The sequence below is a fragment of the Caloenas nicobarica genome, chromosome 4 (assembly GCF_036013445.1).
Source record: "Caloenas nicobarica isolate bCalNic1 chromosome 4, bCalNic1.hap1, whole genome shotgun sequence".
NCBI classification, from domain to species: domain Eukaryota; kingdom Metazoa; phylum Chordata; class Aves; order Columbiformes; family Columbidae; genus Caloenas; species Caloenas nicobarica.
In genome coordinates, this window is record NC_088248.1 from 20,965,231 (window position 1) to 20,980,626 (window position 15,396).

A 15,396-nucleotide genomic window follows, 5' to 3' on the forward strand; every position below is an offset into this window, starting at 1 on the left:
CTAATCAGTAAGGGCAGAGTTTGCTTAATAATAATTGTCCGTGAGCCAAGGAGAGTGCCCGGAGTTGGCTCTGCTGGCAGTTTAAGCAGAAACGGGCTGTCAGCCCCATCCTGGGCCTGTCAGTTCAACAAGTCATTGTGGCAAACGCAGAACGTGATGCTGCCATTTTCAGAGTCTCTTTTCAAAATAGAATTACTGTGTACAAGCGTAACTGGCAAAATTCTTAAACTGTGGAGGTTTTTTTCTAATTGCTGTTACTTTTCCGTACCTGGAAAGTTTAAAATATAAGTTAATAGATCATGGCTTTCTTAGAACTGAACTATGTCTCCTTTTCCTAACTCGTGTTTACTATTTAAAAAATAGTAATATTTTTGTATTCAGGCTTTGAAAAGCTATTAATTTTAAGTTTGTTTGGGAATGTTCTGTGCTTTAAGATTGTCTGTTTCTTATATAGCAAAACCAGCTCCACTAGAAATTAAACCTCTGCCTGAATGGGAAGAATTACAAGCTCCAGTTAGATCTCCGATCACCAGAAGCTTTGCACGAGAGTAAGTTTCTTAGCTTTTCCTCATTCAGATTGTTTTCCTTGACTAGCATCTTAATAAATGTGCGTATTATATTTTCGGCCTGTGTCATACAATTTGAGGTTTCCTTTGGAAGTGTGTGTATGTGTGTATGTATTATATATATATGTACATGTGCATTGAAATAAAGCGTGTCCATATGAATTTTTATTTTGTAATATTAAATATAAAGGACCGTGTATAACCAAAAAATGTGATACTCTAGTAAACATGAATGAAAATTTCATCTCTAATATGCTTATTTTTGTTGTTTACCAGGAGGTTTAAGATATTCGAGATGTATTGTTTGTAAAATAATTCCTGGTAATTAGCTCCTCCAGGTTTCCCATGTCTCCCAGACCGGATTCAGTTCATAGCACAACTTCCAGCAGTGACTCGCACGACAGTGAAGAGAATTATGTATCCATGAATCCAAATCAGTCCACTGAGGATCCAGTATGTAAAATCTACGTCTTAACTACTCTCTTCCTGTGCAGTCCTTACTTTTAAATCATGTGAACACAAATCCTTCTACTCGACATCACCTCCTTTATACTTCTAGATCAAAATAATAGTAAATCTCAGCAGAAAAAACATAATTTTAGTAAAATTTCACTGAGGAAGTTAAGAGCGCAGTAAGACATAAATATAATGGTTAATATGCATATCTGTTGTGCAAAACAGTTCAACACGTTACTTTTTCTTCCTCCTTCCCTAGAAACTGTCTCCTCTTGTCTGTAGTTGCTAGTCCTGGGCTATGCACCAGTTCAATATTATGTCATCAAGGGAAATAAACTGTATTAGGACTTCTAATAAAACCTTTAATAGAAGGGCATTTCCCAAGAAATGTGGAAGGTACAGGGGAAAAAAAGGATTGATATTCGTTGTTTACATTCCATAACAACTGAATGATGTGTCCTTTTATTAGGCTTCTTTCAAAAAAGAGGATAAAAGAGGTGTTTGTGTATTTAATATCTGTATTTTTTTCCCCTTTGGGGGAGAATTTTCTCAGATAATGAAGTTTCAGATATGTAGCTTGCAGTGCAGTAAGTGTCAAGCTACTTAGGAATAGTTAATGATGCATGTTGTGGGTTTTATTGGGGAGGGGGAGGAAAAGAAGAACCAATAACAGTATTTTAAAGTAAGAGAGTGGCAGTAAATCTGAACTAAAGCAGTAGGCCTGAACTAAAATGTGGTCCAGAATACCCCTAAAGCACTGGAGGAAAACCTGAGTCTCAGCTTTTTGTTCAGTACAGTTCAAAGCGTTCACCATGTCTTTACCGCTTGGGTTCTTAGCGGGGAATAAAGCAGCATTTTTCATCTTCAAAGCGTTATGAAAGACCTTCTTTGGGGAGGGCCTGTCTAGCACCTAATTTTTGTTCTGTTTGTCCGCCACCTTACCTGGCTTGTGCTGTCGCCCATTTCACTACTTCTTGGACTCTCCTCTCGCAGTGCCGCTTGCTTCCCCATCCCCTACTGCTCTGGGATGCCCTCCCCAGTTTCCTCCAGTCTCCCTCCCCAGTCTCTCCGAGCCCCTGCTGATGTCTCTGGGGCAGCTCTGGCTTGGTGCGAGCCCACCAGCCCGCAGAGCATCCCGCTTGGGCTCGGTACCATGTCCGACCTGCCAGCAGCAGGGAGCCGATGGTATAAAAATTTATCCCCCCTCTTGCACGAGGCGTTGGTAAGTAATCGGTAACGTCCCATTTTACAGATGCAAGAAATGTCCCGTTTTATGCAGAGGTTTGGAACCGCCTATACCCACAGTTCTGCCCGTGGTAGAATCACAATTCAAATTGAGGATTTCTGTTAATTCTGACAATGATGTTTCAGGGGGTTAATTTCAGTGCCAAGATGGTATATTTAATGTCACACCTCAGACAGCCTGTCATTAATATCTTCTGTTTGCTTGCACCGTTCATTCTTTAAAGTTGTTCTTCAGATTTCCTTTCTTTTTCATTTATGTATATTTAAAGTTTCTGATTTCTAATGCATATGTTCTGCTTGTCTAGTTTGTTCGAAATAACAGATTATATTCTGTTTGAAGAGTAATAGCTTTTTTATTTATGCTGGGAACATTGATACAGAACCTGATTTTTGCATGTTAAATGTGCAGAAATTTGTTTAGAGAACTCGGACAACAAAAATGAACTTTGTCTTAATTGTTTGTGTTTGTCCTTGTTACCAGTTAATATTAAATGAATTTGATGATACAAATGTAATTGATAACCTCAATTTAAAAAGCCCAATCCATTAAGTTTTAAACCATAAAATATTTTATTTTCTAGAGAACCTGAGCATTTCCAGATATCTCAAGGCCTTTTTTTTAAAACAGCGCCAATCACGTAGACGTTTCAGGAATTTTTATTTGTTCCAAATACATCTTAGAAAGGAGCACGTACTTTTTCATCTTCTGTCATCAGCTTTGAAGCATCTTGTTTGGACATGTCATACTTCTGTTTCATTTAATAAAACCAGCATTATTCTGCTTTTTCTTTCAAGTCACTGTCAGACATACCCTTCTGTCTTTCCTTCTGCCTTCCTCTTCATTTTTTGCTGACTGCTGCCCTCTGTCTTCCTTTTTTTTTTTCTTTATCTTTTAGAGAAGAGTCCTTCTATTGTACTGTTCCTATAACACCTGTTAAGAGGGAGGGATCAGGCTGGGAGAGGACAGAGGAGGTGAGGTTGTAAAAGTCGGGGCTAATTGAAATTTAGGTATATGCAATGCAACTTCAGTTCAGGCAGCACTACACAAATTTTCCGAAGTCTTTTGGTCTTAGCACTTGAATAATACTTTTTGATTTTCAGCTTAATCATTATTGCTTTTGAATGAAGTGTAAATGGCTCATTCGAAGTTTTGCCACTATTGTAGGGTATTTAACAGAAATTTAAGGAAATAAAAAGTTTGTAATTAAGTAATGCCAAATTTGAGATGTAACATCACTGCATTTAAAAAGAACAAACCACACTCCATTCTTATCTCGTGGTATGAAAGGGACAATAGGTGGAAGGCACAGATGGATTTGGTGGCAACCTTAAATTTGGGGGGTTGGTTTGGAGATTTTTTTTTTCTCCCATTCGTTGGCTTTCCACTCTGTCCCAGTTTCAATTGAGATAGAATATATCCCCTTGTTATACAATATCAGTAAAATTTGCATGGTTTAACTGATTGCAAGAGATCCCAGTCAGTTCTTTAATGTTTCAGCAGTTTGTAATAGGCGTATTTGATAATGTGGACCATCAGCATGTACACTTGTAGCTGAAGTTATTTGTATTATAATTTCAGAACTTGTTTGGAAGCAACAGTCTTGATGGAGGAAGCAGCCCTATGGTAAAACCTAAAGGAGACAAACAAGTGGAATATTTAGATCTGGACCTAGATTCGGGAAAATCTACCCCACCTCGTAAGGTAAGCAGAGCTTCAACTCTTGCATTTCTGCCATCAGGAGTTTAAAATTTCTTCACAAGTAGTTGCTGGGAAAGGGGGAACCTCCAGCGAGGTCATCCTAACTAGTTGGTCAAATAGTCAATTAGAGAGCTTATACTGGGCCTTTCAGAGAAACCTGTACTTGTTCTATATCTGTTTGGGACATCTACTTATAATGCTTTTTGTTGTTAATTTAACTTTTTTTTTCGCTCTCCCTTGTTTTTCTCAGAAAAAGAGTAGTGGTTCAGGCAGCAGCGTGGCAGACGAAAGAGTTGATTATGTTGTGGTTGACCAGCAGAAAACGCTAGCACTGAAGAGCACACGAGAGGCCTGGACTGATGGGAGGCAGTCAACAGAATCCGAAACACCTACAAAAAGCGTGAAATGAAAAACGCTGCTTTTTCTTCAGAGAACAGAAAAGAGTGAATTTTGACAAGTTGCAGGACCACAATGGCAGCGTTGTTCAGCTGCCCAGTACCTGGTTCACTGGTGTGTGAATAGGTTCTTGACTGAATAGGATGGAAGCCAAAGGACACTTAGAATATATCAAAGGAATTTTTAAGATAGTAAATTGGCTCTGTGGTCTCTGGAAGAATTGCAACCTGTAAATAACATGTAAAATAGCATCGCTCAGCTTTCAGAAAACCTTTTCTGTAGTTAACACGTTTGTAGTATCACTATGTTTATGCACTTTTTCAGTTACGATGTTGGTTCAGGTATTCTCAGTTAGTGTACCTTAACGCCTAGTTCATCTGGAGAAATTTTTTTTCCTTACACTACTATTCCTTAAAATTTTAGGTTAATTAAACTACATGTAGATATGGAAATTAATATTTGAACTTCATTTTTAACAACTTCAAATTGAGTTTGCAGAAATACTTTCACAATTGAATAATCTACTTGAAATGCCAAGAGACGACCGTTAGTTACATACTTGTTTATATTTAATACATGCAAGATTATTTGTAAGTCTACAGATTACCTTCCTAACAAAAATTGCTGTGAGTTAATAATAATGAACTATACTGGGTTTCGACCTACAATCCTGGCTTATGTTAGTTGTTAGTGGTGGAACTTCTATTGTATTTTATTAATGACAGTGTTCTGTGGTCAATAGGTGAAGATTCTGCAGGGTGGGATCTTACACTTTTAAAGACTGAATAATTAAATACCAAGTAAGCCTGCAAACCACTGATGGCATGCAGTAATATTGTGATTTCACACTTATTAACAAGAAATAACCTTTATATTATTTACAGAAGGTAGAGTATATAAATCAGGTACGTACCAAGCACTATTGTGCTAATACACTGATCAGGTTTAGACAATGAGCTTTAGTTTTGTACTATTTAGAAGTTCTAATGTCAGTTTTCAGTTCAAGATTAATGGGACAATTTGACATTCACTGTTTGTAGTCCTAGCAAAATACTGTGATTTTGAATTAGACATTAATTCAAATGGAAATACTATGTTTTGACACCATAGTGCCCTTCTTATGATCTCTATTTTACTTTAATCTCCTGCTTGGCCTTATATTTAAATCCCTATGCAACTGATATTTTATATCTCTGTTTTTAAAAATTAGATAATGTACTTAAATGATCCCCTTGTATAAACCACTTGTTGCTCTTTCCTGGTACAGGATTTTAAGCTCTGTATACTGTGATCCTTTATTTTACTATGCCAGTTCCAAATAATAATCTGCCTTGGTTTAGAAACATTTTTTGTTATTTGGAAGAAGATAGAGTTCTTTAAATATGTGAATGAGTTAGGTCTAGATAGAAAACTTACTAACACTGTTTTAACGTCCTCAAATAAGCGGTTGGTTTTATTTTCCTACCCAATTGTTTTATTTTATCCAGATGATTTAAAAGTTGAGCATAGAGCTGTGTTGTTTTCTGGCATGTTGGCCTTAGTACTGTGCCATTGGTTGTTTCTCTCCCCTCACAGCCACAATCTACAGTATGTAAATTATCTTATTCTTAACAAAGGTTCTTTTTAAATTAGTAATATTTTGATGCTTCGAATGTTCATTTTAAAAAAAGGAACTAAACACAATGCATTTTGAGGTGAATTTTAAATAAATCAAGTTGTTCAGTTTTGATGTGTAAACTCTGTCCTGTGAAACCGCAAGCCGATGTAAATGCGCCCATGAAGGTGCCTAGATACCAAACACACTTTTTCAAAATCTTAGAATACTTCTTGGTACCTCTCAAAAAAAGTACAGCTAAAACTATCTTCAAAATGAGTATGATTTAAACCCCTGCACCAAGCAGCTAGATAATCTGAATTTCAAGTCTTCTGGGAGCCAGAAGTAGTGATGGGGGACTTTGATGGCTCAATCAAAAGTAGCTCGGATCCCTAAAGATTCTGGAGCTATAGCTCAACTCTCCTTTGATGGTCTTTCTGTCCAGTAGTAAAATCTTCTTCACTGATGCTACAACTGAAGCACCTGTAGGCATGGTGAGTACTTGGGAACTAATGTTTTGTTTTAGGGCACCGTCTTTAAACATTTTATCGGTGGAATGGCAGCGGTGCATCTCCACTTACTCATTAGCAGATGTGGTTAGATAATCGCTTTGCTGTTTATCCCACATAATTGTTTTGGTGCTTGCCATCAGGGGGAAGAATCCTTACCGTGGACTCGCACACTCACGTGCGCATGAGTGATGATCTTGGAATATTTCAAACACATGTTTCTTTATTCTCTCAATAGACGGGAGAATTTGAGGGAGAAGGTTTGGAAGGGCTGCTCATCTTTTATCTATCCCTAACACATCTATCCTTGAAACATTTACCAACTACAAAACTATATATTATTTTTAAAACCTTTGGATTTTTGTAATCAAGCAGTGATACTTATATTTTTGTCTCTGTACTACTTTTTCACATGTTTTGAGCATCTCTGGTAGTGAAGTATAAATGCCTAGAAGAATCGGTTTCCTAGGCTGGCCTCTCTGGTACAGCTGGTTTTACAAGGTGGTTTTGCTCTAAGTTTGCTGATTTCAGTCCTTGGTTTACAGATTACGCTTATTCTTTCTTCATTCAAAATTTGGCAGTATTCACAGTGTTAATTTTTATTACGATTGAGAATCCACTCTAAATTTCTATACTTTTTTCCCTTCCTTTTGTTAAGGAAAACAGCAGATTTCTGCCTGTACAGACAGCTTATTGCTTTCTAAGTAATAGTCTAAAATTTTTCTTTAATTATATTTCTAAGCAGTTTTCTCTCCCTAATTCCAGTAATACATTTTCTCACATGTTGTCCAAAGAACATTCAGAATCAGAGACAGGATATTAACTGTGGATGATACATCTCATTTTCAGCTATAAAACTAGAGTGGGGCCTCATGCTGCAGATCTGTCTGAGTTCTTGGACAGTCTAAGGATGTGAATATTGAAAATGTGAATACTAAAATTGTAGGTGGTAGAAAGCAGGCTAGACTGTTGTTAGCCTTGTGTAACTTTCAATTACTGGCTTTGTAGGGAAATTCTAGTTAGAGGGATGGGTGCTGATGGAAAATCCAGTAGATAGCAGTGCAGAAGTAGTTTGTCAGTGGTGTTTGTCCACTGTTCTTTTTCTGACAGGTAAGTTCTTTCTTGTTTCACTAAAACAGCATGTTACTAATTGAGGATATAGTTTTCATTGCTCTATGTGTTGTTAACGAGTCATTTTAAAGTACAAATACAAGTGTGTAATAGGTCTTTTACAAATATGCAAAACCTTGCTCACAAAAATCACAAGGAAATCTTAGTGCCTTGTCCACTAAGATGGACTCTAAAGATGGTTTGGTATCTCTGTGCTATAACCCGAACAACATGTTATCTGGTAAGTACTAATGGCCAGACTTTTACACACTGTGATGTAAACGCTATTACCTCATGAAGTGCAGGTGCAAACATGCAGCTGTTCTGTCCTAAAAATGTGTAAAGTGACACTGAAAAAGATGAAAATATAGAAATGTGATTATTAGTCTTTTTTACTTTACTGAGATTTGTATTTATGTAACAAAAAAAACCCCAATCCATTCACCTATGGCAGTTTTGATAGTGCCACACATAGGGCATACAAGCAAATTACAGTCTTGCTGTTTTAATTAAGCAATTTAGAATTCATTGCTCCATATAGCTAATTAGGGAGTGATGGGCAACTCTCTGGCTCTCACATTGCACTGTGAGCTAAGCAAGATTTGTATCATGGTAAAATTTAAACTTAGCTATTCCTGATTGCAGCAGTCGATGTATATATATTGCAGTCTTGCAAAACTGCTTTGGAAACTCACCAGCCCTGGACTCACCTTCCATTCTCTCCTTTTTTAACAAAGTTTTGTGTAATGAAAAGTCAAAGGATAGTTATTTGCTCAAGAAGAAGGTTTTGCACCTGTAGCTCATAAGAAGCTGAGTGCTATCCGCAGGTGAACTTAAATTTGGAGATAATCCTCCGTATTCCTTGCACCTGCTCTTGGTCTCTGTTTTGCACCAAACGCTGCTTCTTATGGTTCATTTCTTGTTGCTTGTCTTATTACATGGCAATACTAATGTGATCCATGTCAGCAAAAAAAAAGTGCTTGTCCAGCAGTTAGCATAATAAATGTTCCACAAAAACATTGTGTTGATTTGGTGTAGATGAACCAAATACACCAAGTTGCGAGGTTTTTGTTTGGATTTTGTTTTAACTGAACAAGCGGCTTGGGTGCGGGTCTCAACCTGATGAGGTGCGGAACGGGACAAAAATAAAAGGCACTTGAGGTGGTTATGGAGAATGTCATTGACATTGAAAGTTTCCCAGCATATGCTTATGGTTCGGCATCCTTGATGTTAATTTTCAGTAACTGAAGTGGGAGAGTAGCAGGTATTGGATGCTTGACTAGTTGAAAGGCTTTTATCATCTTTATCATCGTCAACAGAGCTAGACTGTTCTTATGCCAGTAGTTTTCTTTTTAGATTTTGTTTTAAAGACAATTACATGTTTTATTTGAAAGGGACAATCTGCATTTGCTTTGATTTTTTTGAGAGTGTACAGTTGTGTAACCTGCAGTGAACAAATTAAGAAAGACAAAACATTTTGGTAAAACCAACTTGCAAAATAAGTACCTCACTGTGATGCAAAATTTAGTAAGCCATTAGAATTATTTTTGAGTTTCTAAACCACAAGGTATGGGCCAATGCATTTTTCTTCTGTGTTTAAAAAGAAAATGTTACAAAAACTTATTCATTTTGAAATATTTTTGTTTAAAAACATGGCTAAAATAATAAAAAAAAAATCCATACAGTTTACATCATAAATTATAAAGCTGTTAAAACAGAGACTCAAAATTTTCTTGCAGTTATAAAATCAGCATTTGTACTGATCATCGTGATTCATGCTTGAAGATTCTTACTGGTTCCATCATTGTTGCCAAGCCCTTTCCTGGTAAGTTGTATCTGCAGTGAAACAAGAAGAAAATGCCTGTCACATCAATTTTGAAAAAGGCCAATAAGAATTTGGCTACTATTTAAATAAGGTTTTATTAAATGCTGTTTGAGGTTCTTTTTGGCTGGTGCTGGGTGCTGGTGTGTGTTTGTGGGGCTTACCCACTGTACCCAGGGGACTTGGTTGTCCTTTGGGAGAGGGTGTGGAAATACAGTCCTGAAGATACTCCGAAGGTTCAATACAAAGTAGAAGCAGGCTTAGTACCACTTTTCAAATCAACTGAGCACTTCTAAGTATGAACTAAAATGCTTTTGATTTAGAAAAATAAAGAGCTCACAGTAGGACAAGACAGTATTTTTTTCAAGTTCAGCTGTAGACATTGCAGGAGAGTGGAGCTGTTCTTGAACTACCTGTGACGAGCCGAACAACCTAACAGCGCCACTAGATGCCCAAGGAACAACACTTAAAGATTCAGGCGAAGTATAGATTTCTGTTCTAAAACACTGTTTACAGAAAATATGTCATAATCTGGAAAGCTGATCATTTTTACTGAATGTGGACAAATACAAATGAGGCAGCTGAAGGCAGCTGGAAGTTGCATTTACTACATTTTTTTAATCAGATGGCCAGAATAGGAGAGAAGTATAATTACGCCTTATTTTTCCTGAATTCCTACCAGACTGTAGAGAAGATTTCATATTTTTATGCTATATTTGGGGAATATACTTCAGAGGAAATAGTTACTACTTGTTTCTGTGCATTTGTGGGATGGATTTACATGCTTGTAAATTATGCAGACTAATTGAAATGTTTGTTTAGGATTTTTTTTTCCCTTACCTATTAATGATGAAGGATGCTGGCCTGGGAGTTCTGGAGATACCTCAGACTGGCCTGCCAGAGTATCTCAGTTTGAGTCTGGAGTTAATTGCATCAAAATGGTGATTCAGCCCCCTGCTGACGTTATCTTCATCATAACACATATAAATCATGGTGTACGTATTTAGTTACTTTTTAAAAGTTAATCACAGTTGAGAACAAAGTGTTGAAACAAATGGCGGTCAGAGTGAGGCTCCATAATCTGTAGTTAGGCATGGGGCAGCATTTTTAAAAGGCATTAAATGTAACAGAGTTGCAAGTTCCCCAGGCACACAAATCCGTTGTTATGATCTTTTGAGGAGCAGATTTTAATAGTCAGAGCACCAGTGTATCCTATAGAAGCAAGTGAAAGTTCCAACAACTTTTTCAAAATAATCTTATTTTTACTCAGGTATGTAAATATAAGTTTAGGAACTAAATTGTAAAAATACTGTTTGTGTTTTAACTCTCTTTTCCTGCATAAATGACACAAGTGATCATCCTGACAGCATTTTTACCATTAGCTCTGCTTGCTGACAGCTCAATATGAGGGAGTACAGAATAGACTTAGCCCTTAAAGAACTTTTTTTAAAAGAAAAAAAATAAAGGAGCCAACCATGAGCAGGATCTGCCTTGCTCCCTTCCTCTCTTCTGGGGGAGTGCAGGTACCTTCAAATTTGAGTACTCAGCTTTGAAGGAGAGGACACAAATTCTGTAGCCATTGCCAGAGAAGCACCAACAAACTCTGGAAAAGCAGTGTGCTTAAAAGCTGTATAAAGAAGCTAAAGTTTACCTTTGTTTTAGAGGGGGTTGGTGGTTTTGTTTTCCCCCTTGGAATAGGATAACATTTGGGATTGGGATGCAAGTATACTTGGTATTAGCCTTCACAGGCTGTGCTGCATCTTGCTGTGAATTAAATTGTTCACCTCCAGTTTTTTGTAGTGGTATATGTGGTCTGTGTTTTTTTGTAGATTATCCTTGCATTTGGTGTACCAGGAGGAGGGCCAGCTTTTAAAGTACAGGACTAAGGATTGCAAAATGTTGGCTCCCACCCTTTCTTGAGCCTGCCATCCAAGCTGCCCTGGGACATACTCCCCCTTAGAAGATTTTGGTGAGAAGCTGGATAGGTGCTGATTTATGTTCAGGTCTGGTCTTGACCTGTGAGATGTTTTTGTGTAAGGTTATTCCAGACCTAGTCTTGTGGTGTGTGGCTGGCCGCACAGATTCATTAGCAGTTTCCAACTTTTTTTGTCAAGGTGTACTTGCATGAAGGTTTAGAGATAAATTTCCAGTTGACGGTTCTAAAATCTTTCTTGAGGTTTTCTTTTAGTAGGATGTATTGTGTAGAAAGATGGAAACCTTAAATTAAACAAGCAGTTACTGTTCTGTAAATGGGAAAAAAATAAAACACAAAGAAACATAATCACTCAGCAAGCCCTCAAAAAAAAAAAAAGAAAACTCAATTTCAACTGTATATCTTTATTTAGTATCTTCTATTTATAGGTATGACTATCTCCAGGTAAACCGCAACCATGTGGACCTTTTCCGTTTCTTTCTGAAAACATCCCTTCTGAACACCATCAGTTCTGCTGGCTGGGCCTTTCTGCTCAGGGCTGCTGCAATAACTTTGTCTGACTCCTTTCTGGTCAGATACTTCTCTAAAACTCAGTTCTGGGCACACAATCTCTCAGATTTTTCTTTTTTCTTGGTAGTTTTTACATCCCCAGCATCATAATGATTTGAATACATGATGTTAGGTTTTCACTGAGACACTTAGTTCTTTGGTGAGGTCTTACTTTGATTTCCTATGTCTTTCTGACATGACTTTTTTTTTTCCCAAATACTGTTTAATTAGAGGCTCGAAAAATCATTACTTTTTTAATAGGTGCTCTGCTTTTCATGAGTCAGCAGATTTTTTTAAACCATATCAAATAATCTCCTCTTATTCAGAATAATTACTGATGCAGAAAGGAATTCGGATGATGTGTACAAACCAGTAACTCAAAAGTGAATACAGCCGAATACAAAATGCGTATTCATGTCTAATACCAAGGACTTGGAAAATACATGTGGCACAAAGCAAGCATAGCCTACACTACATATGAGTAAAAACTGTGTTGGAAGCACCTGTACCTTCTATTTATTCTGAGACTATAGTTACAGGAAAGTAGGAGGCAGATATTTGTCACTATGAGTTAAGTGTCCAAGTGTTTTTCAAAATCTTTCATGAGTATTTGTTTAAATATCTAAACACTCTGGGGAAAATTTGCCCAGGTCACAACTGAAAAGAAACAAAGCGGCATAAGAAAGGCAATAAAACTATGGAAATCAGATGAAGATGCTGACAGACGCCTTGATGTAGCAAATTTGGGTATGCAGGCAGATACTTGTGTATATGTGGAATGCTGTTGCCAAATTTTCCCTGGTTTGTGCAAAATTTGAAAGATTTTTGGTCTCCACATGTCACTATTTTTGTGGTCTGCTTTTTGAAGACAGACCTGGGATATAGTAGGCTTAGAAATGTTTGTTACAGTTTAAGCACTGCAGATGAACTCAATGCTGTTTATTTTGTATGAAATATGAATTTTGCTAGGATGGATACACTGTAGTTTGAATAAGTTCAGTGTCATCTGCACAGTACTCAATATGGAGGGATAGATACTTATACACTTAGACATGGTAAATGCTAAAACATTGTTTTCTTTGCGCTAAGGAATCTACTGAAATTAATGTAGAATATCTTTTGCATTTTTTTTTCTACAGTGAAAATCAATTTGGTATCAGTGATGACAAAGCTGCACCTTTGCTGATGGGCAGAAATATTTTGATGGCTCAGATTTGACTGCGGGCACTCTGTGTGTGTGTGTGTGTCACCTGTTAGCTGCAGTACCATTCTTCTGAGACTAGAATTAAAATTATTGCGACAGGAAAGTGATGTCTTTGAAGCAGGCCTAATTACATTTAGCTTTGGATGGGACAGTCCAGCTCAACATCAGTGTTGTGAGCGGTTAGAAAAACTGGCACTATCTGATCTCTTTTGTATAGTATTTTACTTCTGCATTTTAAAGTAAACAAAAACCAAACATACCACAACAAAAACACCACCAAAAAAACCCAAGATCTGAATGCAAACCAGGCTCGCTCCCCTCTCCTTCCTTCTTGCATTCAAGTGACTACGGTGTGTCTGATGGTGACACCACAAACAGGTCTATTTAATTTCCCAAACTTTGGAAAGATTTGGAGTGTTGATACATGTGCAGTAATGCCTACTAGCATAATTGCTGCACAGCTAATAGTATCATTTAGTGTTGCTCTTGTGGTGTTTCAATTTCTTATTTAACAAGAAGCTATCTAAAGAACATCAGTGAAAGTTACGATTACACAACTGAGCAACAAAATTGAAAGATGTCTCCTGAGAGATTTGACAAAAATCTGTAATTCAACTGTTCTTTACCAACCTCATATGCATGTTAGTAATTAGTTGTTTCTACAGTTTAGTACAGGCTGAGGGAAGATGTTTTGCCGTGTTGTGCATTTGACCATGTGTTGGTGTTCAGCACATTAGTAACCCCTCTCATGAGCTGCTTTATGCCAGTGGTTGCTTTTAATTTCAGGTCTCTGTAATCAGGCCCTGTATGGACTGCTATGATTTTGTGTGTTCATGAACATCTCCGTGTTAGCTTGGAAAGCCCTATTTCCTATTTTGGGTGGGGTTTTTTGTGTGTGTAGTCTTCTGCTTTCAGGACTTCAAGAAATTAGGGCCTTTAGAGTTACTTTCCACTTTTGACAATAGATATTATTATTAATAATAATAATATTATTATGCCTGCTTCCTGTGTTTGTTCAGTCTAACAGCTTTATTTTTGCCTCTAGTTGAGCATTTTCCTTAGAGCATGGTGGAGATTTCAGTAACTTTCTGCTGTTCCACAGCATGGTTCTCTTCACTTGGAAATAGCTTGTCCAAAATTCAGATATAAGAGTTGACTCCTAGCGATATTGCTCTCTTGCAGTGATACAGGGTCCATGGCAACTGATTAATGAAATGATGGATGGATTAGAGCTAGAGTTAGGATTTTTTTTTATGAGAAGCAAATCATATATTCAGAAGCATTTGGATCTATAAAACCGTATTTCATTTTCACATGATATTGCAAGTTGTATACAACTGCAAAACTTTTTTTTTTTCTTCCCCTTTCCCTGACTCTGAAGAGGAAAAAAAAAATCCTGTTTCTATTGTGGAATTCAGGTTTGGGTTAGGAATATTTTTTACAATGTTTCACCTTTTGTGAATGAAATACTTGGGACTGATATTTTCTTGCATATTCACTCTGAAGGCTGACTAAAAATTATTCTATCCCTATGATAAAGGCAGAGTTTCTCAGAACTGAGGGACATGGAGAAGCAGTAGCCTGGAGGAGAAACAATTTTGAAGTGGAGATGAATGTTTTCTGTTACCAGGCATAGGAGTGTCTCCACACGCGGCAGGTGAGGCTGGTGAGGGGGCAGCGCTCCTCACCTGGGTGCAGGCCCCGTCCACAGCTGGTCCTGCAGCCCCAGTGCCTTCAGGCCAGGTGCAGACACTCCCATTTATTCCGTTGGTCTATAAAACATTATTTTTGTGCCTACGAACTTCAGCTCCTTCAGGTGGATAGAGTGAGGGAGGGTGACAGGAGGGGGTAGCTCTGCCACCCCTTGTGAATGTTCAAGCCCTGTTGGCGATGTCCTGTCAGACTGACCCAAAAAGCACTTGGTTTTTACGGGGATCTGCTCTTTCACAGCAGCGCTGTCCTCTTTGGATTTCGGAGCACGCCGTGAGGGTACCAGTTACACTTCATCCCGGGCACAGCAGTGTTGTGGTGTTAACTTTCAGCCAGCTCTTGCGTTTAGCAATAAAAAGCCATGATGAGGAACCTTTTAGGCCGATTTTCGACCAAGACGCACTTTGCAGCACGTCGTGGGCATCTGCCAGGCACGGTGAGGGGGCAGCGGGGGCACAGAGGCTCGGCCGCGCTTCCCTCTCTCAGAAGATGAACCTCCGTTGGAGGCTCCGGGCTTCGCCACCGCCCCGCTGCCGCCGCCACCGCCTCAGCCCGGCAGCGAACGGCGCTGACGCCACAGCGCGCGGCCCCGCCCTCCCCGCC

The 15,396-nt window shown here is 38.2% G+C and overlaps 1 protein-coding gene across 7 annotated transcripts in view; it reads left to right on the plus strand.

Annotated features, from left to right (window-relative positions):
* Nucleotides 1–6,053, plus strand: part of GAB1 (GRB2 associated binding protein 1) — a 103,394-nt gene extending 97,341 nt beyond the window's left edge. For 5 of the 7 annotated variants that reach the window (XM_065634641.1, XM_065634644.1, XM_065634645.1 and 2 more), the window contains 4 exons: nt 455–548; nt 896–1,019; nt 3,847–3,969; nt 4,217–6,053. In XM_065634641.1, coding sequence (XP_065490713.1) covers nt 455–548; nt 896–1,019; nt 3,847–3,969; nt 4,217–4,375 — 500 coding nt within the window. In that variant the 3' untranslated portion in view covers nt 4,376–6,053. Of the gene's footprint in view, nt 1–454; nt 549–895; nt 1,020–3,163; nt 3,240–3,846; nt 3,970–4,216 lie in introns of those variants that run through there. The other 2 variants (XM_065634647.1, XM_065634642.1) reach the window with 2 other exon arrangements.
* The last annotated feature ends 9,343 nt before the right edge of the window (nt 6,054–15,396 follow it).